This window comes from Marmota monax, unplaced genomic scaffold (genome assembly GCF_021218885.2).
Source record: "Marmota monax isolate L192 unplaced genomic scaffold, Marmota_monax_Labrador192_F-V1.1 WCK01_AAM20220418_F8-fsc00155, whole genome shotgun sequence".
NCBI lineage: Eukaryota > Metazoa > Chordata > Mammalia > Rodentia > Sciuridae > Marmota > Marmota monax.
The window spans coordinates 2,150,281-2,177,823 of NW_026694554.1; the positions used below are offsets into that span (position 1 = coordinate 2,150,281).

Genomic DNA, 27,543 nt, shown 5'->3' on the forward strand with positions numbered 1-27,543 from the left:
AGTATTACTTCTTGTATAAGGATAAAGAAATAGTCAAATTAGGATAAACATTCATGTTCCAGGACATTCATGAATTGCTGTTGGTATTAGCAAAAGACTTGGAAATGTCTAGGTGACCAGAAAATGGTGAATGATTAAATTATGGTGCATTCATGTTGTATGGCCTGTAAGTGTTTCCAAAGTGTGAAATGAAGAAAATTCTCGTGGCACAAAAAAAGAAAGATCAAACTGTGTATACAATATGATTTCAGTTATAGTTTTAAAAAATGAAAGATTGAAGATGGTCAATATGTAAGAAGATTTTGGGTGATGTTGGTTTTAGCTTTTCTACTTTCTAGATTTTGTAAATTGTCTATACTGATCATGTACTATTTCATAATAAAAAATCTTTTTAAAATATCTTGAAAAAAGGTAGAATGCAGGGAAAAGAAAATGGGTATTTGAGGAGAAAGAAAGAAAGGCCTGGAATCACTGCTAGGGAAAATATGCTAAGAAGTTAATGAAAAGTAAATGATAGTTAAACAAGAAGTGGACTCTTTGTAATAGGGCAAGACTATTTAGTTTTATGTCTTGACAGCAGTCACTAATCTGGCAGCAAAATTAGAGGTAAAGTTTTAGTTATCTAGGATTAGGAGAGCTTGGTAAAAGGTCCCAAAGTCCGTGTTACTGGTCTACTTCCATAGTTGATCTGAAAATGTTTTTGATACATGGTAAAGTTCTCTAGGGGGCTGGGTGTATAGCTCAGTGGTAGAGCACTTGCCTAGCATGCATGAAGCCCTGGTTTGAACCCCTGCATCACAAACAAGCAAACAACTAGACAAAGAATAGTCGTAATTTTTGTCTATCCCATGGCTCCTGTCCTAGTTCAAACCTCATTATTCTTAAACTTTTTGATTGTTCTTCTTGCTCCAATGGTTCTCTCCAAACTGTCTTTGTCATTATCCAGAGTTCTCTTTCTAAAGCACCACTCAAATCATTTTATTTATTCCTTTTCAAAACCCTGTGTTGGCTCTCTGTTGTCTTAGAATGTCCAAACTTTGAAGCCACAAATTCAAGACCCTTTATGATGTGGTCTCAAAGTAGCTTTCTACCCTAATTCCTTACTGTATCTCAATGAACTTTTTCTATCCTCATTCTGCCCACAATTCTATAAATATGCAAGGCTTAACTAGCACTCCATGGTTTTGCTCGTGTTACATCCTCTAGAACAGCTGAGGGACAAATCTGGACTTAAAATTAGATGACTTATATTCCTGCTTTGCTTCTGCTGTTCACAGCTGGCTGTGTGATGTTTAATATGTTATTTTAACCTCTTTGAATCTCAGTTTCTTTCCTAATTTTTTCATCTTCACTGTATTAATATCTACCTCAGGGAGTTGCTAGGACTCATTCAGATAATGAATACAAAAAGCATGTTATAACTAAATGCATGGCACACATGTATGGCATTATTTTCTACCTGGCTCTGTCAGGATGCTTTTGACTTCAGATAACTTAAACCAACAGAAAAGAGCTTAAACAATGAGGAAGCAAGACCAGAGGTAAGGCTGTTCCTGGGTTGGTTAATTCAGCAACTCATTAGTGTCATCAGGGACACAGGATCCTACCATCTTCCTGCTTTTTACTCTGTTGTTTTGTTCTTTTGGACTTTTTTCCCACATGGTCCCAAGATGGCCACTATAGTCTTAGGTGTTGCACGCACACAACAATATTCAGAGACAGGAAAGGGGAAGGTCCCTTAAGTATGCTCCTTTTTAAGAGTGAGAAAATCCCTCTAGATAAGACTCCCTTTATTCTTACCATCACTGTAATCTTCTCCTTATGTTGAATTGATAAAACATCTAGCATGTGCCCATGCCTAAACCAGCCATCATTGGGACAGCTCATCTTAATTAACTTAAACCAATCATGACCCATTGCCTGGTGCTGGCCCCTGTCTTTCCTGAAGAAACAGATTCTCAGAAAAGGACAAATTAGGGACTTTGTTAGGGAGGGAGAAGATTGTGATAGCAGGGTATATATAGAGATTAGATAGATAGATAGATAGATAGATAGATCTAGAGATAGATATATCTAGAGATAGATATATCTAGAATGATCTATCTTCTATCTAAAGGAAAATCTTAGTTTATTAGGTAGGGCAAGGAGATGAAAAGAAGAGGCCATAAGTAGTAGATCAGTATAAAATGGAGTTTGATTTTGGTGGCTTATGATTTTATTTTAGGTACCTTACCAACTGATGACAAAATAGGTGGGGTGGGGAGAGTAAGAAGCTTTGGTTTTGCTAGTTCTACACCTCTGTTTTAAAGTTTCTCTTTATATTTAAATAGGTATGCAGTGGAACTGAAGAAGACCCTGATGACAAAAATGCACCTTTTCGCCAACGGCCATTCTGCAAATACAAAGGACACACTGCTGATCTCCTCGATCTTTCATGGTCTAAAGTAAGAAATTGTTATTTGAATTGTATATTAATTCTATATAACTGAATTTAAGATAAAAACAGTTTTATTTGTATCATTATCACACTGTCAAGTGTTTGGATGTTCATATATCCTTTGTGGGAATTGTATCTACAAGTTAAGTTTAAAAGAAGAGAGCTTTTGAGCCAATTTCTTTCTTTCTTTTTTAATATATGACAGCAGAATGCATTACAATTCATATTATACATATAGAGCACAATTCTTCATATCTCTTGTTGTATATAAAGGCATGAGCCAATTTCTTAAAGAGTTGTCATTAAAGGCTAGGAAGGGTGGGAGGGTAGGGAGATGAGGGAGGGTCAAATAACAGGTACCAAAATACAAATACTGGTGTTCCATAGCACAGTTACCTTTGCTTTTATTATAAGCAGTAACTTTGCAAAATAAGTTTCCTCAGCAAAATGAATATGATTTTGACTACTAAGTTGAAGTTCATAATATCTAATCAAAACTGTTTTGGGGTTAATTGGCTAACATTCATGAAATTATTAATTTTTGTTTGACAGTTTGTGATATTTTTCCTTATAGGAAAATTATTTCCAAAATAAAGAGACTCTTTTGCCACAAAATATCTTAAAAGTCTTGTGAAAATTTAAAAGAGATGTTTTAAATTTTATATAAGGTATTTGAAGTATGAAAACTTAGAATTTTTACATGATCTCTTATGCTTTCTTCAAATTAAAATTTGTCAGTAATCAGAATCTACAATATGTTAAAAATTTGGGGAAGAAAATAATATTTAAAAGCCTTGACTTGAGGAAAATGAACTGAGTTAACCAACTAATATCAGGCATACCATTGGTGCCCATATATTTTAACTATGTCAGGAGAACTTCATGTGGCACAAAGATTCCAGTGGTATATATTGGCAAGTCAGGCTTTTTCTGAGCTCCAGCTTTGTTCTTGCCACACCTGTTTAGATGTTCTGGGTACTCTTCTTTAATCATGTGTTCTTTAACCCACATCTCTCTTAACCTCTCAAAACAAGCTTAGGTCACACCTGGTAGTTGATTTTTAAACTACGTCCTAATTGTCTCTTTGCACTTCTTTCCTACCCTGAGTTGTCAGAAGACGGAAATCTGAGGTATCTTTAATCTGGTAATCATATTCATCTGTAATAAGTACAAATCAAATATTTAGAATCTTTGCTTTCATCTTGCTTTTTTTTTTAAAGCAAACCATATTTTTTTTTCTGAAATGTGATACTAACGGAAAGAACTTTTAAATTTTTTAAAAAGTATTTGTGGGATACAATGTGATAATTCAATATATGTATAATAATATGTAATGATCAAATGAGGGTAATTTTAGCATTTCCATCTCCTTAAATATTTTTAATATTTTTACTTGTAGATGGACACAATACCTTTATTTTATTTATTTATTTATTTATTTATTTACTTAATGTGGTGCTGAGGATCAAACCCAGTGCCTCACACATGCTAGGCAAGTGCTCTACAACTGAGCTACAACTCCAGCCCCTCAATCTCCTTAAACATTTATCATTTTTTCATGTCAGGTGCTTCTGAACTCTTCTGTAGTTCCTTATAAAGCATGTAATAAATTGTTGAAAATTATAGGCACCCTGTACTGTTCTATGGAACACCAGTATTTGTATTTTGGTACCTGTTACTTGACCCTCCTTCATCCCCCTACCCTCCCAACCTTGCTAGCCTTTAATGATAACTCTTTAAGAAATTGGCTCATGGGCTGGGGATGTGGCTCAAACAGTAGCATGCTCGCCTGGCATGCATGCAGCCTGGGTTCGATCCTCAGCACCACATACAATAAAGATGTTGTGTCCACCGAAAACTAAATATTAAAATATTCTCTCTCTCTCTCTCTCTCTCTCTCTCTCTCTCTCTCTCTCTCTCTCTCTCTCTCTCTCTCTCTCCAAAAAAGAAAAGAAATTGTCTCATGCCTTTATATGCAACCAGAGATATGAAGAATTGTGCTCTATATGTGTAATTGGCTCATGCAATGTGGTGAAAGGCAAGTTTGAAATTTATAGGACAGCCCTGTAGGGTGAAGGAAACAGCAGAAGTTTATGCTGCAGTCTTAAAGCAAAATTTTTTATCCTCTGGGAAACCTCAGTTTTTCTTCTCAGGGCCTTCAGCTGATTAGATGAGGCTCACCCATATGCTCAAGGGTTATTTCCTTAAAGTGAACTGATTGTACATGTTAACTAAGTTTACAGAATGTCTTCACAACCACTAGAGAGGTGCTTGATTATACAGCTGGGAACTATACCCTACATAGAATGACACCTAAAATTAACCATTATAGAGGCTGGGGGTGTAGTTCAGTGGCAGAGCACTTGCCTATCACTGTGAGGCACTGGGTTCGTTCCTCACCACCACCTAAAAATAAATAAATAAAATGAAGCTATTGTGTCCATCTACAACAAAATATTTTTAAAGAATTAACCATCATAGCTATCTTTTGATCAAAATTAGTACCTTTTCTTTAAATTCATTCTCCTTAGCCTTTCTCTGGAACTTGATCATTTGATACAATTAGTCTTTTTTTTAAATACTCTTCTTGGTTATGGAAACTTATACTTTCTTGATATCCTCCATGTCTTGTTGACCATTCCCCTTTTTTCCTTCACAGAAGAAATAGTAAAAAGAACATTACTTAAAACCTATGCATACACGCCTATATAAAGGTCAGTACTTTCCACTCACTCAAAACATATCTGTTTATCAATCTACCATCTAATTAAGCATATGAACTCTGGAGCTAGACTCCTGGGGTTTATAACCTACCTAGTCTAACCCTTATAGTTTTATAACCTTGGACAAGTTCCTTAAGGAACTTGAGGCTCAGCATGCCTCATTTGCAAAATAAGCATAATAAAAGTAGTTTCCTCAAAGAGTTATAGGGGAAAATTAATTGACCTAGGAAATACAAATCAAATGGCTCAACTAATATTATTTATTAAGGTGTCAGGTAGCAGTTTAAGCATTGAGGACACAAGCAAAATGTAAATACATATGCTCTCTATTTGTACTCTCAAATTGTATGATGTCATTGATGTTTCCTTATCAATAATTTTTTTAAAACTGAAATTTGTGCCTGTTAACTAGCATGCCTAAAGCCATATATCCAAGGAGTAAAGAAAGGAGTTAGGGTTCAACTCTCATGGCTTTGGAGTATTCCACTCTAACCCATTCCTGTGTAATAACAGCTAATCACCACATGGAAACAAAATTACAAAAATAACAAAATGTTCTGTACATCACAAGACGTAAGAAATCAAAATTCTTATACACTTTCTTCCCTGTTGTTCTTTCCAAACCCCTGGAGGCAGCAGACATATGATTTAGTATCTATCTCGCTATCTACTTATTTCCAGTGAAAAATATGCATTTTTAAGGACTGGTGCCAGTTTATGAACTGGCCCTTCCTAGTCTTTTTTTTTTTTTTTTTTTTTTTTTTTGCTACTAGGGATTTAATTCAGTGCCACTTAACCACTAAACCATATCCCCAGCTCCCCCTTTTTATAATTTTAGGGAAGGATCTTGCTAAGTTGCTGAGGTTGGCTTTGAACTTGAAATCCTTCTGCCTCAGCCTCCCAAGCCATTGGGATTATAGGCATGTAATAATGCGCCCGACTCTTTCTGGTCCTTTTTTTTTAATATTTATTTTTAGTTGTAGATGGACACAACACCTTTATTTCACTTGTATATTTTTGTATGTGGTGCTGAGGATCCAAACCAGGGTCTTGCATGTGCGAGGCAAGCACTCTACTGCTGAGCCGCAACCCCAGCCCCTCTTCCTGGTCCTTGATAGTACGAATACCACTCTGTGAAGAGATAAATACAAAAACCAAGATGAAGCCATTTAGAAATGTTAATGGGAGTTTTTAAGAGTAATTTTATGATTGTTGAATCTAATCTTAAAAATTGGGCTTTTAGCCAGGAGCAGTGATGCACACCTGTAATCCCAGCAGCTCAGAAGGCTGATTCAGGAGGATTAAAAGTTCAAAGCCAGTCTCAACAATTTAATGAGGCCTTAAGCAAATTAGCAAGACCCTGTCTCAAAAAATTTTAAAAATGGTTGGGGATGTGGCTTAGTGGTTGGGCACCCCTGAGTTCAATCCCACTTATATAATAAAAATTGGTTTGTGTTTTATATTTCTTTTATTTTTTTTATTCTTCTAGTAGTTGTTTTCTGTATTTTTAGTAGTTCTGGCCTGTGATTCACTGGAAATTAAAAACAAAAGCAGTCCTTTACCACAAATATTTTGAGAAGCATTGGTCCAGATAGGTTATTTGAATGGGATTTCATCCCATATCAGAATGGTCACTAAGACAAGGAAAAGATGGGGAGAAAACACCAGTTTCTGATCACCTTATTGGGATAGTGGAAAAATTAATAATCATTTCAGACCAGATGCAGTGTTGCATACCTGCAGTCCCAGTGACTGAGGAGGCTGAGGCAAGAGAATTATAAGTTTGAGGTCAGCATGGGCAACTTAGAAAGACTATCTCAAAATAAAAAATAAATAGGATTGGGGATGAGACTCAGTGGTACAATATCCCTGGCTCAGTCCCTAGTACTGCAAAATCATTATCATCACAATCATCATCATCATCATCAAATGTTCCAGGTGTTTCCTGTGTGTAAGCAGGTACCAAAGATGCAGCTGGATCCCAGGATTAAACATCAGTGAGGAGAAGAGGGAAAAAGCAGGGCTGATCATTAAAAGGACATGTGTCAATTCTATTGTGTCTGTTGTTATGGCCAAAATTGGCTTGGGTTTGTTGATGTCCCTGCTGTATCTACTTTTAATATTTTGAAATATTTTAAGAGTTAATAACTCTTAAAACTCATAAGCAGTTTTCCATCTTTAGAAATGCAGGCTTTGAGGACTTAACCATTTTAGTTAGGAGGAAGAAGTTCAAAAGCTCTATTGTGCAACATGGTGACTATAGTGAATATTCATGTGTTACATTCTTGAAACATGCTAAGAGAATAGATTTTACATGTTCTCACCACAAAAAAATAAGTATACAGATAATGTATATGTTAATTAACTTGATGTAGCCATTTCACAATGGATACATATCGTGCAATGTTTATGTGTCAATTAAAATCAAATAATAAATTGTAAAAGTTGGGGATGAATGGTCTCCAAGGGTTTATCATATCCCTAACTCCCCAACCCCAGAGGAAAAAAACAAAATTTCTTCTGTTCTAACTGCACACATGTAGTGCCTTTCTTTTTCTTCTCCACTAACCAAAAATGTATTCATTCTTTTTAAAAAAAATTTTTGTAGTTGTAGATGGACAGCATGCCTTTATTTTTGTTTATTAAGGATCAAACACAGTGCCTCACATGTGCTAGGCAAATGCTCTGACACTGAGCTACAGCCCCAGCCCCAAAATATATTCTTTCTTTAATCCCATCTCCTTTGTAAAGCATTCCCTGACAACAAAGATAAATGTTGATCTGTTTCACTGAATTTTTATAACACCTATCTTGTGCTTTTTTTCATGAACTTTCTTTTTTTAAATTTTTTTTAGTTGCCAATAGGCCTTTATTTTATTTATTTATATGCAGTGCTGGCGCTCTGCCTCTGAGCCACAACCCCAGCCCCATGAATTTTCTTTTTACTTAAATCTTACCTATGTACATTTCTGGGTCTTGTTTGCAACAAGATTCTAAGTCCCTCAAGGTTAGAGGCCTGATCTTCTTTCACTGTTGTTCCTCTTTAATGTCTTTAACAATCAGTATTTATGATGGGTTTTCTATTTGTTGAAGACTTATTTTATGCCAGGTAATAAGAATTACCTTATTAATTGTTAGAATAACAACCCTCACATGGTGGACAGTCTTTCATTTTATAGGTGAGGGGACTGGGCTCTGTGATGCACCTAAGATCACAAAACTCTATGGGGAGAACTTGATTTACCTCTAATTTCTTTAACTCCCAGGATCAATGCTTAGTTTAAGAAATTTATTTAATTTTATTTATTCAATAAGTATTTATTAAGTAGAAACTTCTTGACATATAGAACAAATCATAACATGTCTTCTTTACAGAATATTTTAGAAATGTCTTCATATCTATTTCATATGCTTATACTACCTCTTTTAGTTACATTACCTCTTCCAGCTTAATGCAAGAACTAAATGAAGACAATTTTTATTTGGAATGTTTTATTTTGGGTTTTTGCTGGGGATTAAACCCAGGGCCTAGCACATGCAAAGCACATGCTCTACTACTAAACCACATACCCTTGGCCCTGAATAAAGCCAGTTTTAATGAGCAGTGTGCCATCGGTTTAGTTTTATATAGTTGTTATTAGTCAATAGAAAATAATAATGAAAACTACATATACTTGTTTAAACTTTTCTGGAACTGGGTGGATCTGCAAAGTAAAAATAATGGTTATTAGATGTTTCAAAGAATATTGTAGGTCTTCCAAATTCTGTTTGTTTGTGGTACTAGGGATTGAACCCAGAATCTCATGCATGCTAATCAAGTGATTTATCCCTGAGTTACATGCCCTGCCCCCAAATTCTGGTTTTTTAATTGTAAAGTATGCCATCTATCTAAAAACGGTTTTGCTACATAAATGTATACTTTTTGAAATAGTCAAAAATAACATTTATTTATATCTCTGTATAATTACATATCCAAATCCATCTTTGCAATTAATGTTTTATAGTCAAAAGAGTAAAGATTAGTAATTAGTATTAGCAAATGACAAAGTTATCATGGTACTTTCCATAACATGTCTTCTACTTAAGCACTCTGTGAAACAGTGTAGTGGTTAGAATCTGGACCTTAAGCCAGATCACCTGAGCACAAATCCTAGCTATGCCACTGATGAGCTATATCTCTTAGCCAAATTGTTCACCCTCTCTGTGCCTTACTGTTCTCATTTGTCTAAAAGGATGATTTCTACCTCAGATTTGCTATATAGTACTAAGAATAATATAGACGAATTATACATATTCAAAAATATTATTATTGCTTTGATTTGTTTAGAACCTTTAAGCATACCAGAGAATAATAGGGTCTCATTTGAGTTTCCTTATTCAGTATCACTTAAATTTCTTACCCTTAAATAGATTGTTTAGAAGTTAATGAATTTCTACCAGCTAGATCATTTTGACAGATAGATGTTTCGTTCTTTCATGATGGAGCCATCACAGTGCCTCATCATTTATACTACCTCTTCAAGCTTTGAAAGTTCTATGATCTATTATGAAAGATTTGACAATTTGTATTCTCTATTTTTCTTGCCTAGAGTGTGGCAGGTGCACAATAACTTTTCATTTCCATGCTGCATTATAAAGTAATTTTTGAAGACTTTAAATGACAATTAGGATCCATGTGAGTTAAAATTCACCAATATTATCAATGTGAAAAATAACTGAACTGAAATGACAACCAAGTGAGTAGATGCCTTGTATTTATAGTTAAGTAAGTTTCCGTGTGTACAGGCTATACCAGCTAAGGTACACCTTAGTCTTCTGCTGGTGCCTGGAAGATTTCTTTGGACATAGATTGTAAGATTCATACAAATTTCAGAAAAGGCAATATGAATTCATGAAATCTGATATTTAAGTGATTGAGAAAAATGAGATCTTTCCAGTGAATTGGATAATCTTTTGTTCTTTCTGGTGCTGCATACAATAGCAGCACTATGGAGGTACACAAAACTGAAAGTTCACTTTTGTTGTACAAGTAGGTTTTTTTTCATATGATCATAATCAATATCATTTTCTTCATAGAACTACTTTCTGCTGTCTTCTTCAATGGATAAAACAGTCAGGTTATGGCACATTTCTAGAAGAGAATGCCTTTGCTGTTTTCAACATATTGATTTTGTCACTGCCATAGCTTTCCATCCAAGAGTAAGTAATTGTTTGTGTACTTTATGTCATGCTAAAAGGAAGATGAGGGAATTTGGTTTCTTTGGAGGGCAGTTGGGCTACAGAAAAAAATATTAATAGCTATATAGATTGAATCAGTTTAAATTAGTCTTCCATTTTGCTTTAAAAATGGGAAGGGAAATAAATACTCTGTTACTCTGTATCAGAAGTGGGAATATTTTATTCTTAATGTAATAGTAAATAAGCATTACAAATATGTTATTAGATATGTAGGGTATAAATAAAGTATCCCATTAAAGATGAGAGCTGTTACAGATGGAAGGAGAAATCAGCAAATTTATAAAATGAGAAAGGGAAGTGTATACAGAGGAATTGTAGGAGGATTAGAGAGGAAAAAGAGAAAGTGGAAAAGACTAAAAGAAGCAAAGACCAAAATTCATTATAAGATATACAAAATTCTGCCAGGCATGCTGACAGACACCTATAATCCCAGAAGCTCAAGAGGCTGAGGCAGGAGGATTGCAAGTTCAAAGCCAGCCTTAGCAATTTAGCAAGACCCTGTCTCAAAACATAAAAAGGGCTGAGGATGTGGCTCAGTGGTTGAGCACCCCTTGATTCAATCCCTCGTACCCCCCAAAAAAAATGCACACATACACACATACGACACACACACAAAAAAAAATTCCTATTTAATATCTGGAAACTTTGTTAATCCTTTATTGTTGTTGTTATTTATTGTTTTGACAGTGTCGTTCTTTGTTTTTTAAATAATTTTAATCTTTAATTGATTTCTTTTTTTTAATTGATTTCTTTTTTTAATCTTTAATTGATTTCTTTTTTTTTAAGAGAGAATTTTAATATTTATTTTTTAGTTTTTGGCGGACACGACATCTTTGTTTGTATGTGGTGCTGAGGATCGAACCCGGGCTGCACGCATGCCAGGCGAGCGCGCTACCGCTTGAGCCACATCCCCAGCCCAGTGTCTTGCTTTGTTGCCCAGGCTGACCTCAAACTCCTGGGCTCAATGATCCTCCTGCTTTAGCCTCCCAAGTAGCTTGAACCACAGGCATTTGCCACCTTACCTGATATATGTTGTTAATCTTGATATCCCTTCTTACTCATTTTCAATATAGAAATTTTTTAAATATCTTTCCCCTTTAAAGAAAGTATTTCATATTATTTCAACCAAAGGAGAAAAATCTGCTTTAATGGAATTATTGTCTATTGTATGCCCTTAAAGGACAGAGACACCAAATGCTTAAAGCTAGATTGGTTTTAAGGTTTTTTGCAACTGTAAGCACAAGGGAAATCACATGCTGGTATCAGTTCTACTGCCTAGACCTATAATAATTGGAGTCACCCTATGCTGAGTTAACTTGCCCTCCCCTATGTTGACATATGGTTACATTACCAGTCATGTCCCTATCCCAATTTGTTTAACAATCTTTTTTTTTTTTTGTACTGGGGATTGAACCCAGGGGCAATTTACCACCAAGCCACATCCCCAGCCCTTTTTATGTTTTATTTTGAGACAGGGTCTCACTAAGTTCCTGACGGTGGCCTTGAACTTGAGGTCTTCCTGCCTTAGTTTCTCCAATTACTAGAATTACAAGTGTGTGCTGTCATACCCAGCAAGCATTATCTTTCTTTTTTTTAATTTTTTTTAGTTGTACATGGACACAATATCTTTATTTTTATGTGGTGCTGAAGATCGAACCCAGTGCCTCACACATGCAAGGCAGGCGCTCTACCACTGAGCTACAGCCCCAGCCCCACCATTGTCTTTTGAATGTAACATTTCAATCATATTCCCATTTCTTTCTCTTTTCACCCAAATTAGGAGAAAAGACTCTTTTTTCCCCTCAGTATACTTTCTGCCTTTTCTAGGCAGGTTTACGACATAGGTAGTAATAATTTTGAACCCTTAGAAGAACTTGGTCATAAACTTATGAAAATTAAAAATGTCTGATCTATGTTAATACCTTATCAGTTTTGACTATCAAGTTGTTAGAGGCTTCTTTCTGAATAACATTGCTATCCTGGTCCCCTAAAGATGCAGCAGGATAGATTTAACCTTTGTCTCTGTTTTTAGCTATCAGGGTAGAAAGATACCTTACATTGTGATTGTACTGGGTAGCTTTTTATTATTAAGGCCTCTGACAGTCAGTAATTTCTGTATATTTTTATTTTTGAAACAAAAAAAGTCTACTGATCTGGAGGGGTTTTGAGAGGGGATGGGGAAGAATGCAGTGGTGTAGACATTTTCTTAGACAATATGACTTGGAATATGACTGGAAGGAAGGTAGCAGAATTGTAAACAGCAAATTGGAGACACACACACACACACGTACATAAGTAAAATTTTGGGGCTGGGGATATATCTCAGTTGGTAGAGTGCCTGCCTCACATGCATAAGGCCCTGAGTTCAATCCCCAGTACCACACACACACAAAAAAAAAAAGAATGCCAAGATGAAGTTATTTTGTTTGTTTTTTGGTTTGTTTTTGTAGTACTAGGGATTGAACCCATGGCTTCATGCATGCTAGGCAATTGCTGTACCACTGAGCTACATCTCCAATCCCCAAGATGAAGTATTTTTACTTGTTCATCTCTTCTAGTATACAATGAGTAGGGCTGATTAAACCATAGTCATAAAAATGCCCATTATTTGTTGATTGTCCTTGACAGGCATCATAAGTAGGTAAGAACAATAATCTTAAGCAGAGAAGATAATTGCCTCCTTGTTTTGGTGCCCCAATTATTTAATCTTTAATTCTTATGTTGCCCAAGATTAGACCAGCTTGTTGGTAGGACTGATTTAGTTTACTGCAGAATTTCTTGACCTTGATACTATTGAAATTCTTTTTGTAAATATTTTTTAATTGTAGGTGGACACAATACCTTTATTTTATTTATTTATATGTGGTGCTAAGGATCAAACCCGGGGCCTCACATGTGCTAGGCAAGCACTCTACTGCTGAGTCACAACCCCAGCCTGACATTCTTTGTTATAGGGGGAGAGAAGCCTCTCCTGTGAGTTGTAAGATGTTTAACAGCATTCCTAGCCTCTGCCAACTAGTTGTTGGTAGTATCCCAACCCACAGCCGGCTGTGACAACCCAAAATGATTTCAGACAGTGATAGATATCTACTGTAGGGTCAGATTTCCCCAGACTAAGAACTCCTGATCTGAGATTGAATCATGAAGTGATTCTCTGCTGACAAGGTATTAGAGTTCCCAAAAAAGACTGGTTCTGTAAGCCACTGACCCATGTTACCCTTTTATCCCTGTGTTATGTGTATCTCAGGGAGAGTATGGTATAGGATAGTGTTTCCCAAAACATGGTCCTTGAAGGTATTAGCCCTGTTAGATGTTCCTTCAGGACTCCCCCATCTGCCCCCAAAAAAGTGTGTGGTGAGATAAATTGGAAAACACTACCTGCTTTACCCTCTTTTTAGAGATTCAAATCATGGATTAGTTGAGAATACTGTTTAACATTTTGCAATCCAGAATTTCTCTGAATTATTTAATCACAGAATTTTTTCCATGCAATACATACTCAAACACATTTTCTATTAATATACATACTTTAAGAAAAGCAGTTCAAGGATAGGATAAAATTATTAGAATGCTATTTCTCCAAAATGAATACTGAGGTTTCTAATTTTTATTATTTTTGATGCATAAACTAATGCTAGCTTAAAGAATAGTGCTTTGGGACTGGAGGTGTGGCTCAAGGATAGAAAGCTTACCTGGCATGTTTGAGACCCTGGGTTCCATCCCTAACATCCAAAACAAAAGATGAAGAAGAATACTTCTACAATGAGATCTACATTTTAAAACGTTATTTATAATAGACTTAATGTTTTGGTTTGCCAAGTTTTTCTTCATGTGGTAGAATAAAAAGCTTTTCTTTTGCCACCTTTTTAGGATGACAGGTATTTTTTAAGTGGGTCACTGGATGGAAAGCTTCGTCTTTGGAACATACCCGACAAAAAAGTGGCTTTGTGGAATGAAGTAGATGGTCAAACAAAATTGATCACAGCTGCAAATTTCTGTCAGAATGGCAAATATGCAGTAATCGGGACATATGATGGGAGATGTATTTTCTATGATACAGAGGTAAATGATTATTTTGTGAGAGTAACGTAATTGAATACTTAATAAAACGCTTTTGTGGTTTGGGGCAAGTCATTAATCCCCTGCCTTACTTGTAAAGTAGGACAAATAAAAAAAATATCTGTCTAAGAATTGGATCAAGTGATCTTTGAAGTTTGTTCTAATTCTGATATTTTTAATTTATGCTTTCTTTTTAGCATCTGAAATACCATACACAAATACATGTCCGATCTACTAGAGGGCGCAACAAGGTTGGAAGGAAAATTACTGGCATTGAGCCTTTACCTGGAGAAAATAAGGTACTGTACTATTCAAAACCAGCTTTCTTCACACTTCACATAGAGTTGAAGTTACTTTAAATATCTGGACAAAAAATGTATTCCCTTTCTGATGGAAACTCCTGTTTCTAGCTTTGAGGTCTGTTTGTTTTATATGTGTTTAATGCCCCTTTTTTGGCTTTGATGAAAATAGCTTAACTTAGACTAAAAGTTAATATTTTTAACTTTTCCTTTTATTTATTTTTAGATACTGGTAACCTCAAATGACTCTAGAATCAGACTCTATGATCTGAGAGATTTGTCACTATCCATGAAGTATAAGGGTTATGTCAATAGCAGCAGCCAGATCAAAGCAAGTTTCAGGTAAATTGACATTGAGAAATTCCCAAAAGAGATCAAAACATTTTCCCTATTCCCATTTTTTTCATTGATCTATGCCTTATTTTTATGTGAGGGTTTTAGTTTCTTTGAACTTTGTACCTGGCATCTCATATCATCATGCAATACTTACTTTGTCTACATGTATGGTTGATAAGACTTAGAATGGCCCCTATTCTACAGATGAAGAAACCAAAACCCCAAAAGTTGATTGGTCAAAGTCACAGTTGCAGAGCCAGGATTAGAAGACTCTTAGCTTCAAAATTTTTGCTTTCATTTGTTATGTAAGCTTTTAATAGGAGGATTACCCCAACACCCCCACCGTTGTCTTTTTCCTTTTAGGTACAAGAGCTCAGAAAGCAAAGTGCCCTATGTTTACACCTTTACTTATTATTATTTGAACTCTTTTTTTTTTCTTTGTACAAGGGATTGATCCCAGGGCCACTTAACCACTGAGCCACATCCCAGCTCTTTTTTGTATTTTATTTAGAGACAGGGTCTCACTGAGTTGCTTAGGGCCCTGCTAAGTTGCTCAGGCTGGCTTTGAACTCAAAATCCTCCTGCCTCAGCCTGCTGAGCCTCTGGGATTACAGGTGTGGGTCACAGGCTTCATTATTTGAACTCTTAATTTGTGATCTGCAGGCTCTCCTTTTGAAATAGGATTGCCAGCTTGCCTTTTCTTCTTCCTAGCCATCTTTCTTTCAGCTCTTTTCCTATCAGTTGTACTTTTCTTCTTGAATTCCCTAATAATTAACTGGTAAAGTATTCTGCTTCTCTCATCCCTTAAGTCATTGTTTGTTCCCGTGTGAGTTAACTGGCATCAAAGTGACCAGAGCTTTGATGAAAATACAGATGCCAGGACTAGAGGGGTTAGCTCAGTAATAAAGCACTTGCCTAGTGTGTGTGAGGCCCTAATTCGATCTTCAGGAAGTACACACGTTACACACACACACCATATAGCACCCACATTAGACCACCCACTCAGAACCTCCAGAATGAGACAATGAGTCTAGTTTTCAATAAGCTCCTTCAAGTGTGTCTTAGGTATTTTAAATTAGGAAGTACTGGTAGAAAGAAACTTTAATATTTTTTCTTTTTTATTATTTTTTTACCTTTATTCCCAAAATTTAGCCATGATTTTACTTACCTCGTTAGTGGTTCAGAAGATAAATATGTTTATATCTGGAGTACTTATCATGACTTAAGCAAGTTCACTTCAGTCAGGAGAGATCGTAATGACTTCTGGGAAGGTATTAAAGGTAAGCAAATGCCTACTTATGTGTATCTTTATAAGTGAATAAAGTGGAGATTTATCAGAATAAATTTGTATCAGCATTATTTAAGAAGTTTATCAATTATAACTGCTTTACATCCTATTTGGCTTTGTTTGTTTGATTTTTCTATGCCAAGGAAGAATTTGTCTTGGTCTAAAATGTAAGAATTCATAGAATCTTAGAACTTTTATGTGTTCTATTTTTTGGTTTTGGTTTTGTTTTGTTTTAGAAAATACTTCTAGGTTTTAAATTGCTTTTAGTTACTTCTGTTTGTTTGTTTGATTGATTACCTTTTGACAATACTGGGATTAAACCCAGGGGTGCTCTACCACTGAGCAACATCACCAGCCCATCTAGATAGGGATTTGCTAAATTGGCCAGGCTGCCCTCTAACTTGTGATCCTCCTCCCTCAGTTTCCTGAGTAGCTAGGAGTAGATGTGTGTGCCACTGGGCCCAGCTCTTTCATTAGCTTTTAAGGATGTTTGGCATATAACATATATGTATGTTAGTTTCTTTGCCCTATCCCACACATTGGGGATTGAACCAGGGGTGCTTTACCACTGAGCTATGTTTCTGGCCGTTTTTAAAATTTTTAGTTTGAGTCAGAGTCTTGCTCAGTTGCCCACACTGGCCTCAAACTGGCAATCCTCCTACTTCAACCTCCCAACTAGCTGGGATTACAGGCATGCATCATCTTACCCAGCTTGTATGTTGGTTTTAAAAGATATTTTTCATATTACCTTTTTGTCTTGATGTTTAATATCAAATTTATCAGTTATCCTAAAGTGAATTATTTTCCAGCACATAATGCAGTTGTTACATCAGCCATCTTTGCTCCAAATCCAAGTTTGATGTTATCTTTGGATATGCAATCTGAAAAATCAGAAGGGAGTGATAAAGGTGAAGATGCTGAAGTTTTAGATACCACATCAACTGGTAGGTACCTATATTTTATTTGCCCTAAACTTTTTTCTTGTCACTACTTAGGAGACTCACTAACCTAGTGTTGACTATGATGATATTTTAATGAGCATAAAGAATATTTGTTTACAACATAATAGTCATTGTTTGTTCCAGTGTGAGATAACTGGCACTGGTTGTCAGATATTCATTTTGGAACATTTTAGTAAATTTTTTTGCAAATTTTGCTTTTTTAATTCATCTAGGAGTTAATGAAAAATTTGAAAGTTCATAGTTTTTATAGGCAACCATTTTCCTCAAAGAAATGCAAACAGTATATGTAAGTACAAAGCTTCTTTATTATGTGTCTTTTCTACTAGACTGTAATCTCTAGAAGAGACTCTGTCTTATTTTTTCTTTTTCTTTTTGTACCCACACAATTATACGTTTCTACACTCATATATGTTTCCCCTTCATATTCTACAGGAAATCCTAGCTATGGATTATTCTCAGATTTTTTTTTCTTGTTGTTGCTTTGCACCTATGTTGGTATAATCTAAGATTTTTCTATTCCAGTACTGGAAAATAAAGCCAGGAACAATCAACCACTGAGCTACGTTTCCCACCCATTATACACACACACACACACATATGCATATATATATATATATATATATATATATATATATATATATATATATATATATATTTGTTTGTTTGTTTTGAGACAGGTTCTCACTATGTTGCTGAGGCTGGCCTCAAAATTGTGAGCTTCTACCTCAGCCTCCCAATTTACACCATCACACGTGGCAGGAATAAACTCTTAATCCCAGGGTATGGAGAACATAAAATATCTGATTGTCCTCTCTTTCTTCCTGACATATTTGACAGTTTGAGCCTGTCATCCTAGTATATAAAATGGTGGCAATAACCTGCTTTACAGGGTTTTTTGATAGGAATTAAAGATAACATTGCAAAGTGTCTAGCAGAATGCCTGGTATATAGTAGATATTATCAGTATCGTCTTTATTATTACATAGTCTCAATGCATTTGTGTATGATGAATTTTTTTCTTCTGTAGCCTTTCTCATATACTTAAGTCCTTTGCTACTGCTACACAGCATGAGTTTGGATATACCAGAAGGGTGATGAGGAATGCTCAAAGACATAGAATATGTTCTTAGTACATCTAAGTGAAACCATTTTGTCTGACTCATCCTGTATACTACTTTCCAATTAAAGTTTAGATTATTCTTTTCCTTATTAATCAGTTCTTCTTACATCTATAATCTTTACCTATTTATAATAGAATTAGTTAACACTGAATTTATTAAATGTTTTGACCCAACTGGCAATTGTTAGAGGTAAGCATTTTTGCCATTCGTCATAGCTATCTAGATCTTCATATGGAATGTAAAGGCAAACGGTGATGTCAGCATTCATAGAGCTAAGGTGTTTACTTCATTTCATGGCAGTTTTAATGTGTCTGCAGTACAGTAAACCTTACTGTCACTGTCATTAGAGACGCTGTTAACAATAGACTTGCCCAGCTAGTACCATTCAGCCAGCATTCCAGTCCTGCTACTGAATAACACTCTAACCTATACTCATGAAACAGAAACATTAAACGACTTAGAGGCTTAGGCTCCTGAGAGTAAATCTGGGCCTCCAGGCCCCAAGGAAGAATAATACCCTCAAGCCAGGGAAAGAAGAGCTAACACAAAGTTAGTGGAAGTGAACCTCAGAGAGGAGGAAGGTACAGCAGGATGAACAGGTTACAGGAACAAGCCAGAAAAGACTGTGGGGAAAAGATCTTCCCCCAAAAAAGTGGAGTGTCATGGGCATATGGTAATTGTGACAGCAGGCTGCATTTTCCTTTCAAACTCACTGAATTTTTTTTTCTCTGCTTTTAAGGTACTGCGAAGACAGACAACACAGAAGTTCTTCTCTCTGCTGACTTCACTGGAGCAATCAAAGTGTTTATTAACAAAAGGAAAAATGTATCTTAATTTAAATTGACATTTAAAATAAACATATCAGTAAGTTTCTATATGTATCAGAACTGAAAAAATATATAGTATTTCAGGCTAACATCCTTTTTTAATTTTTATTGAAAGTTTTTCAAATATAATATATTTTTTGAGAGGCAGTGTTAATGATCTAGGAAATCCTGGACTGATAGACTAGAAAAGAATGTGGCTAGATTAACATTGCCAGACATTAGGCTTTATGTTTTGTTATGTTTGTGTTTTTGTTATATAATTATGAACATGCACAAGTTTCTGCATGAAAGATATTAATATATTAATCACATGTGTGTGCCTTTTGGTTACATGCACTAAATCTAACAAAGTTAAATTATTTCAGTGGCTCTTTTAGCCTCTTACTGGGGTATAGTCTTGTTTCTAGCTTAAATTTCTTTTGCACAAAATTTCATTTTAAAGAAAAGTGGTCTCCCTGGGTGCAGTGGTGCACGTCTATAATCCCAGCAACTCGGGAGGCTGAGGCAGGAGGATCCCAAGTTCAAGGCCAGCCTTAGCAACTTAGTGAGACCTTGTCTCAAAATGAAAAATAAAAAGGTCTGGGGATGTGGCTCAGTGGTAAAGCACCCTTTGGTTCAATCCTCAGTACCAAAGAAAAAATAAAAGTGGTCTCTTTTGACTGAGTTATTGTTTTGAAAATGTTATATAGATCTTCAATAGGTCAATAACCATGGGTAAATGGTTTTTATAAATTTCTCAATTTGGGGACAAGATTTTTTTTGTGGTCTAAATTGTGGACTTAAGATTATTTTCTTTGTGTGTATATATATATATATATATATATATATATATATATATATACATACACACACACATATGTATGTATGTATATATATATATATATATGTGTGTGTGTGTATATATATATATATATATATATATATATATATATATATATAATTTTTTTCTTTGCCACACTGGAGCACAATGTTTCTATGTAAAGAATTCTTTTCATTCTTTATTCATGAGCACCAGGCTTTGCTCACTTAAAAAAAAATAAGCCGCATTAAGGAGTGAGTCTTCTTTTTTACAATAATGTAAAATTGAACTGTTTACATTTTTTTTAAAGCATTGTAGTTTTTAAAAATTCAAGCTTTTTTTTTTGTTGTTGTTGAATTTGAAAGCCTTTGTAAATATCAATATAATGTACCAATGAAATAACATCTGGGACAGTGGAACCCTGACCATGTTGTTGATGGTTAGCATATGTTTCTGAAAATTAAATATGTATTATTAAAAGTTGGTCGCCAACACTTGTTGAACATGACTTATTTTCAGATGACTTCACTAAACAGGAATGCAAGACAAACTCTGGTTTCAGTCATTTTGATTTTTAGCAAACAGAAGGCCAGATTTTACACCCCTAAATGATAAAGCATTAGCTTCATGCCTTTAAAAAATGTTTAAGTTTAGCCCGGTGTGGTGGCACACACTTGTAATCCCAGCAGCTCAGGAGGCTGAAGCAGAAGGATCGCAAGTTCAAAGCCAGCCTCAGCAATTTAGCAAGGCCCTAAACAACTCAGCGAGACCCTGTCTCGAAATAAAATATAAAAAAGGGCTGGGGCTCAATAGTCAAGTATCCCTGGGTTCAATCCCCAATACTAAAAAACAAATTTAAAAAATGTTTAAGTCTGATTCTAAAAGGAACTGGTAAGAGTTCATCTCTATGCTTATATGTTCTTTACTCCATTTGTTTTCAGTATGTGAGTGAGAAGCTGGGGAGTCACACTCATCCTTGTTAATTAGCATGGTCTTGGAGTGTTCTGGGATTTCTGGCTAACTGTATTTTGTTTGCCTTGTTTTCTCCCCCTATGCTGCCTTCGTCCTCTTCCCTTTTCCTTCTCCCTTCTCCCCTATATTCATCTCTCTACTTTGGTGCCCAGATTCTCCTATACTTTACCTGTAAGATTGAATTGCTTTGTCATTGACTCTCTAACTAATCACAATTCCTTTATGCCCAAGGTCTGGGTGGCAGTGTGGTTGATCCAGAACTCAATGTCTTCAACTTTTTGAGGCAGCTTGACTTTCCTTGACTTCTCTCTGAACACTGTAGCCTGCCATGGTGCTGGTTGTTTCCACTGCAAATAATCGGATGATGCCATATGAATATTACCTAATAGGTGTTATGTGACTGCTTGAACAAAAAAACAAAAATAGTTGGGATGCAAGCTTAAAGCATAATACTGATACTTGCTATCACTATATACACTGCAAAGTTACAAGTCAGAAAATGAGTTTGAAAAGGTAACATTAAAAGGTATACAAAGAACAATTGAACACTATCTGTCCCTAAAATTAGTGTTAGAAACTATAATAAATGTTTCAGTCAGCTTTTTCACCACCGTGACTAAAAGACCTGACAAGAACCATTTTAGGGGAGGAAAAGTTTGTTTGGGGCTCACGATTTCAAAGGTCTCAGTTGACAGACAGCTGGCTCCATTCCTTGAAGATCAGGATGAGGCAGAACATCATGGTGGAAGAATGTGGTGGTGGGGGGGGAAGCAGCTCATATGATAATCAGGAAACAGAGACTTCACTCACCAGATAGAAAATGTACCCCAAAGCCATGTTCCCAGTGACCCACCTCCTCCAGCCACATCCTACTCACCTTCAGCTAACACTCAGTTAATCCCATCAGGGAATTATTTCACTGATTGGTAAGACTTATAGCCCAATCATTTGTCCTCTAAGCCTTTTTGCACTGTCTCCTATACGAGCTTTTGGGGGATACCTTACATCCAAACCATAATAATAAGTAATGCGGTATTATAGGAAAGCACAGTTTTCAGACTGAGATAAACTTGGATTAGTTTCCCTCTACTAACACATTCCTTGGGCAAGTTATTTATCCTATGTTTACTTTGTTTCCTTATACATAATGTAGGAATACCTAAATCCTAAAGATTTGCTGATAAATCATGTCTATGTAAAGTTTGGTGACTAGCCAGTAGGTATATTCAACATGCATTTCTCATTGCCTCTTTAAAATCCCTGAGTGCCCTCCCAGACCTCATCCCACAAAAAAAAAAAAAAAAAAAAAAAAAAACAGTATATGTAAACACTTTCTAGATGCAGGGATTTCATGGACAGACCCCACTGTAGGCATTAATATAGGGCTTTTTTTTGTTTCAGTACACTTTTGTTTTTGCGGTGCTAGGGATTGAACCCAGGGGTTCACACATGCTAAGCAATCACTCTACCACTGAGCTACATCCCTAGTCTGTCATTCATTCATAATTTTTTTTTAGACAGGCTCTCACTAAGTTGCTCAGACTGGCCTCAAACTTGTGATCCTACTGCCTCTACCTCCTGAGTAGTTGAGATTACAGGTGTGTGCCACCACACCCAGCAAGATACATGTTTTTAAAACTGCCAACGTCTATTATCACCTCTTCATAAAAGGGAGAACATTTTGGAGCTGGGGTTGTGGCTCATTGGTAGAATGCTCACCTAGTAGGTGTGAGACACTGGGTTCAATCCTCAGCACCACGTAAAAATGAAATAAAAATATTGTGTCCACCTACAACTAAAAATAAATGTTTTTGTTTTTTTTTTTTTTTTTTTTAAAGGGAGAACATTTTAATAGTTAAAAAAAAAAAAAAGTACGGGGCTGGGATTGTGGCTCAGCGGTAGAGTGCTCACCTTGCATGTGTGAGGCCCTGGGTTTGATCCTCAGCACCACATAAAAATAAATAAAATAAAGATATTGTGTCTACAACTAAAAAATAAATATTAAAGTAGATCAAGCATAATTTTATAACCTTAGGGCAATAATCTACTAAAGTAAATAAACTTACTTAGCTTTTGAAAAAAAAGTGATTATATTCCCTTATTTCTTAATAGCCTCTTCAGGGAAAACCTCATCATTGACTTGCTGTGGCAGGCCAAGAGCCACTGTACTAGATGAACAAGTTTAATATTTTTTCAGAACTCTTTGAAGACTCATATTGAGCTTTCTCCCCACCCCTTGTCTTGTATACCTTAATTAGAATGAAAATATTAATGGCTCAACATAATTTAGCATGCCATTTTTTTACTGGTTTCCAAATTATATAGCTGGGCAGTGGCTTTTTATTCTTTGAAATGTGTTTAACATAATATATCCATCCCTCAAATTCTATTTCGAGTTGTATAATTTTAAGAGTCACATACCATATTTCCCAATTGGAGTGAAAAATTGAATTAGCAAAATATTTTTAATTATCCCAGAAACTTGGGGAGGCTGAGGCAGGTGGATAACAAATTCAAGGCCAGTCTTGGCAACTTAGCAACACCCTGTCTAAATTATTTTTTAAAAATGGGCTGGGGTTGTAGCTCAGTGGTAGAGCACCCCTGAGTTCAGTCCCCAATACCAAATATTTTAATTGTCTTAAGTACTCTGAGGACTAAAGGTGAAGATATGTTTGTGATTGAACATTTCCTCTTAGGTTTTCAAAAGAAAAACATTCCTAATTGCACTGGTTTCTAGCTTCCTGCCTTACTTATTCATTAAATTGATGTGTATTGAACATCTACAATGTACAGAACACTGCTGTGCCTACAGAAGAATAAGGCAACATCCTCATGCCGGAAGAGTTCACAGTCTGGTAAAGAAGATGGCCACAGACACAAGTTAAGAGGTTTGGAACTATATGGCCCTAGATATGTCCCTTTTTCTCCCTTTCCCTGTCTATTCTACCCTTCCTAGTAACTCATGGCACCCATTTGATTCTTAGGCCAGTCTTTACTAGTCTGTTATTACAAGCAGCAAGGATAATATGCATAAAAGAGGTAGTAAGTCATAGGTAAAGCAGAAAAGTTGGAATGCCAATCATATCAGTATTTTCCTTGGTCTCTGCCCCTCCCCCTGTCCCAACTAAGAATCATTGTCTCATTTCCTGAGAAAACTGTCCAGTTAAATCCATGGTTAACAGATCCCATCCTCCCAACTGTTCTCATGTTCCTTTCAGTTCTAAAGCTTGGCCCTTTTTAGTTTTGTTTTGTTCCCTAGATTTGGGTCATCTAGTTTCCTAGGGAACCCAGGCTCCCCCTGTCAGCCACAGCCACTTTTCTGCTCTAGATACATGCACCGGAAATGCATTCAGGTTTATTCAACAGGGCCAACATTAGAATGTGTGTGGAAATCAGGGTGGAGATTCACTACAGAGTCCCACAGTACCCTTCTGCAGGTTATCTAGGGTGGTCCAAGCAAACCAAATTTGCTTGTATATTTATCTACCCTGCATTGCATTATTCTCTTTTTAATTTAGAATCACTTTAAGTTTATAGAAAACTTGCAACAAAAATATGAAATTCTAGTAGAAGCACTTGCCTAAAATGAATAAGGCCCTGGGTTCAATCTCCAGCACAGGATGGGAAGGAAAAACAGAGGGAGGGAGAGAGGAAGGAAGAGAGTTTTCATATACTCCTTACACAGTTTTCCCTAATGTCAGTATATTATTTACCATAGTATATTCATCTATGGTACATTATTATTTTTAAGTAAACACTAGATTTTATTCAGATTGCACCAGTTTTCCCACTTATATCCTTATTGTGTTCTGAGATCCAATCCAGGATACCACACTGCATTTAGCCATATTATGCTTTTTTAAAGTTATACATGGACACAATATCTCTATTTTGTTTATTTACTTTTATATGGTATTGAGGATTGAACCCAGTGCCTCACACATGGGAGGCAAGCACTCTACTGCTGAGCCACACCCCAGCTGCTGATATGCTTTAATTTTTTTTAAATTTTTTTTTAGTTGTAGATGGACACAATACCTTTATTTATTTTTATATGGTGCTGAGGATTGAACCCAGGGCCTCACACGTGCAAGGCATGGATTCTACCACTGAGCCACAACCCCAGCCCCTGCTTTTTTAATTTAAATAAACTTTTCATATTAGAATTGATGATTCTTTACCAGGTATGGTGGTACATGCCTGTAATCCCAACAATGCTGGAGGCTGAGCAGGAGGATTACAAGTTTGAGACCAGCCTGGGCAATTTAGAGAAGCACTAAGCAATTTAGCAAGACCCTATCTCAAAATTTAAAAAAAAAATTAAAATTAAAAAGGGCTGGGGATGTGACTCCGTGGTTAAGCACTCCTGGATTCAATCCCTGGTACCAACAGAAAAAAAAAAAAAAAAAGATTTAGGTTTTTTCAGAGAAGTTGCAAAAAGTTTCCATATCCCCACATTGATTTTCCACTGCTGTTAACATCTTTATGTCACTACGATATATTTTTCACAATTAAGCAACCAACTCTGATACATTACTATAAACCAAACTCCACAGCTTCTTTGGATTTCATTAGTTTTTACCTAATGACCTTTTTCTGTTCCAAGATCCCATCCAGGATATATTACATTTGGTCTTAATGTATCCTTAGGTTCCTCTGAGTCCTGACAGTTTTTAGAATTTTTCATACTTTTGATGACCTTAAAGTTTTTGAGAAGTACTAGCCAAGTATTTTGTTGAACATCCCTCAATTTGGGTTTGTCTGAGGTCTTTCCCATGGTTCATCTAGGATTATAGACTTTTGGGAAGAAGACCACTGAGGTGAATTGTTCTTTTCATTGTGTCAGAGGTACCTCAACACAACTTATCACCTGGTGGAGGCAGCACTCAGGTTTCTCTATAATAAAGTTATTTTTTTTCTCCAATTCCATACTCAACTCTTTGGAAGTTGTGTTGGTCAGCTTTCCATTACTATAACAAATAATTGAGATAACCAATTTATAAAGAAAAAAGGTTTATTTTGACTCACAGCTTTGAAAGTTTCAGTCAATGATTGTTTGGCTTTGTTGTTTGGGGCCTGTATGAGGCAACATATCATGATAGAATCTGGGTGGAGTGAAACCACTCACCTCATCATCAGGTAAAAAAAGAGAAAAGGGCTGGTATCCCACTATCTCCTTCAGTGGCACACCTCCAGTGTCCTAACTTCCTTTCACTAGGCCTGACCTCTTATAGGTTCCACTGCCTCGTAAGAGCTCCATGGGCTGGGGACCAAGCCTTTAACACATGGGCCTTTGGGAGACATCCCAGATCAAACTACTGCAGAAGTGATAAGCATAGCCCAAACTGAAGGGGTGGGAAGGAGCCAAGCCCCATCTCCTCAAGAAGCAAGTAACTATATAACTTATTTGGAATTGTTATATACAGGAGCTAGGTCTCTCCTCCTTCATTCATTCATTTAATCATGTATTTGTGTCAGCATGGATGTATGGGTTTTGATGCTTTGAGGTATAATCTAAAACTGCATTCTTTTGTTCCAGCCTTGGCCATTAGGAGATCCTTCATGTTGGCTTCTATGTCCTTTCAACATGCCCTCTTTCTTCCTTTTTAGCACTTCTCTACTTTGTCATTTCTCACTGTTCCAGGCTCATCTTGCCCCAGCCCTAGAATCTTCCCTTGCCTTAGCCCTAAAATCATCCATTTATCCAAGGAGCTCTGGTTCCTTCTACTAGAGAATAGGATTAGATACCAAGGCCTGGGGGGTAGATGTGCACATTATCAATGAAATATTGTTTTTCTTATGTTCTCTGAGTTCTTCCTGATTTCTCTGACTCTAATTCATTAACACATGGATCATTGTGGGATGCCACCCATGAAGGTACTTGAGTGGTCTTCTACTTGGTACTGAGCCATGAGGGACTTAGGTCTCGACCCCTTGTGAATGATCCTGGCATTCCCATGTATAGACTGCCCAAGGCGTGAGATCTCTGCCTTTACTCTTCTAGTGGGACAGCTCTGGAGTTGGGCATGACCCACTGGGAGCTAATCAGCCCACCCCCTACCTTATTTGGCAAAGAACATTCCATGGAAAACCTTTGAAGTCCCCCCCCCCATATAAATAAAGCAAACACAGGCTCTCTCTCACTCTTTCCAGTGTGGAAGCTTGACCCCTAAGGTCAAGGAGCTGTCCCATCCCCACTCTCTAAAATTACTTCCTGTGTCCTGTGAGTTCTTCGCTGTTTTCTCTTTCTTAGCTTTATTTTGCAGCCAGTCTGTTACATGCAGAGGAAGCCCAAATTCCACTGCCTGCATGGGACTAGGTGAGAGATCATTCTAGCACTCTCCCCTTGCTTATTGGCAACCTCTTTCTCCAACAGGAAAAAACCAGGCTTCCTTCATTTACCCTCATTTATTTATTTGTTCAATTCTAGCATAACATACTCAGTGGTTTCAGAGTTACTAACTTAATACCCCCGTATGAAA

General features: G+C 36.3%; 1 protein-coding gene across 1 annotated transcript in view; it reads left to right on the forward strand.

Annotated features, from left to right (window-relative positions):
• The window catches only part of Wdr44 (WD repeat domain 44), an 89,168-nt gene extending 69,828 nt beyond the window's left edge, over nt 1-19,340 (forward strand). The window contains exons 13-20 of the mRNA XM_046420942.2: nt 2,331-2,444; nt 10,237-10,359; nt 14,269-14,460; nt 14,655-14,756; nt 14,983-15,098; nt 16,245-16,372; nt 17,190-17,324; nt 19,203-19,340. Coding sequence (XP_046276898.1) covers nt 2,331-2,444; nt 10,237-10,359; nt 14,269-14,460; nt 14,655-14,756; nt 14,983-15,098; nt 16,245-16,372; nt 17,190-17,324; nt 19,203-19,297 — 1,005 coding nt within the window. The 3' untranslated portion in view covers nt 19,298-19,340. The remainder of the gene's footprint in view (nt 1-2,330; nt 2,445-10,236; nt 10,360-14,268; nt 14,461-14,654; nt 14,757-14,982; nt 15,099-16,244; nt 16,373-17,189; nt 17,325-19,202) is intronic.
• The last annotated feature ends 8,203 nt before the right edge of the window (nt 19,341-27,543 follow it).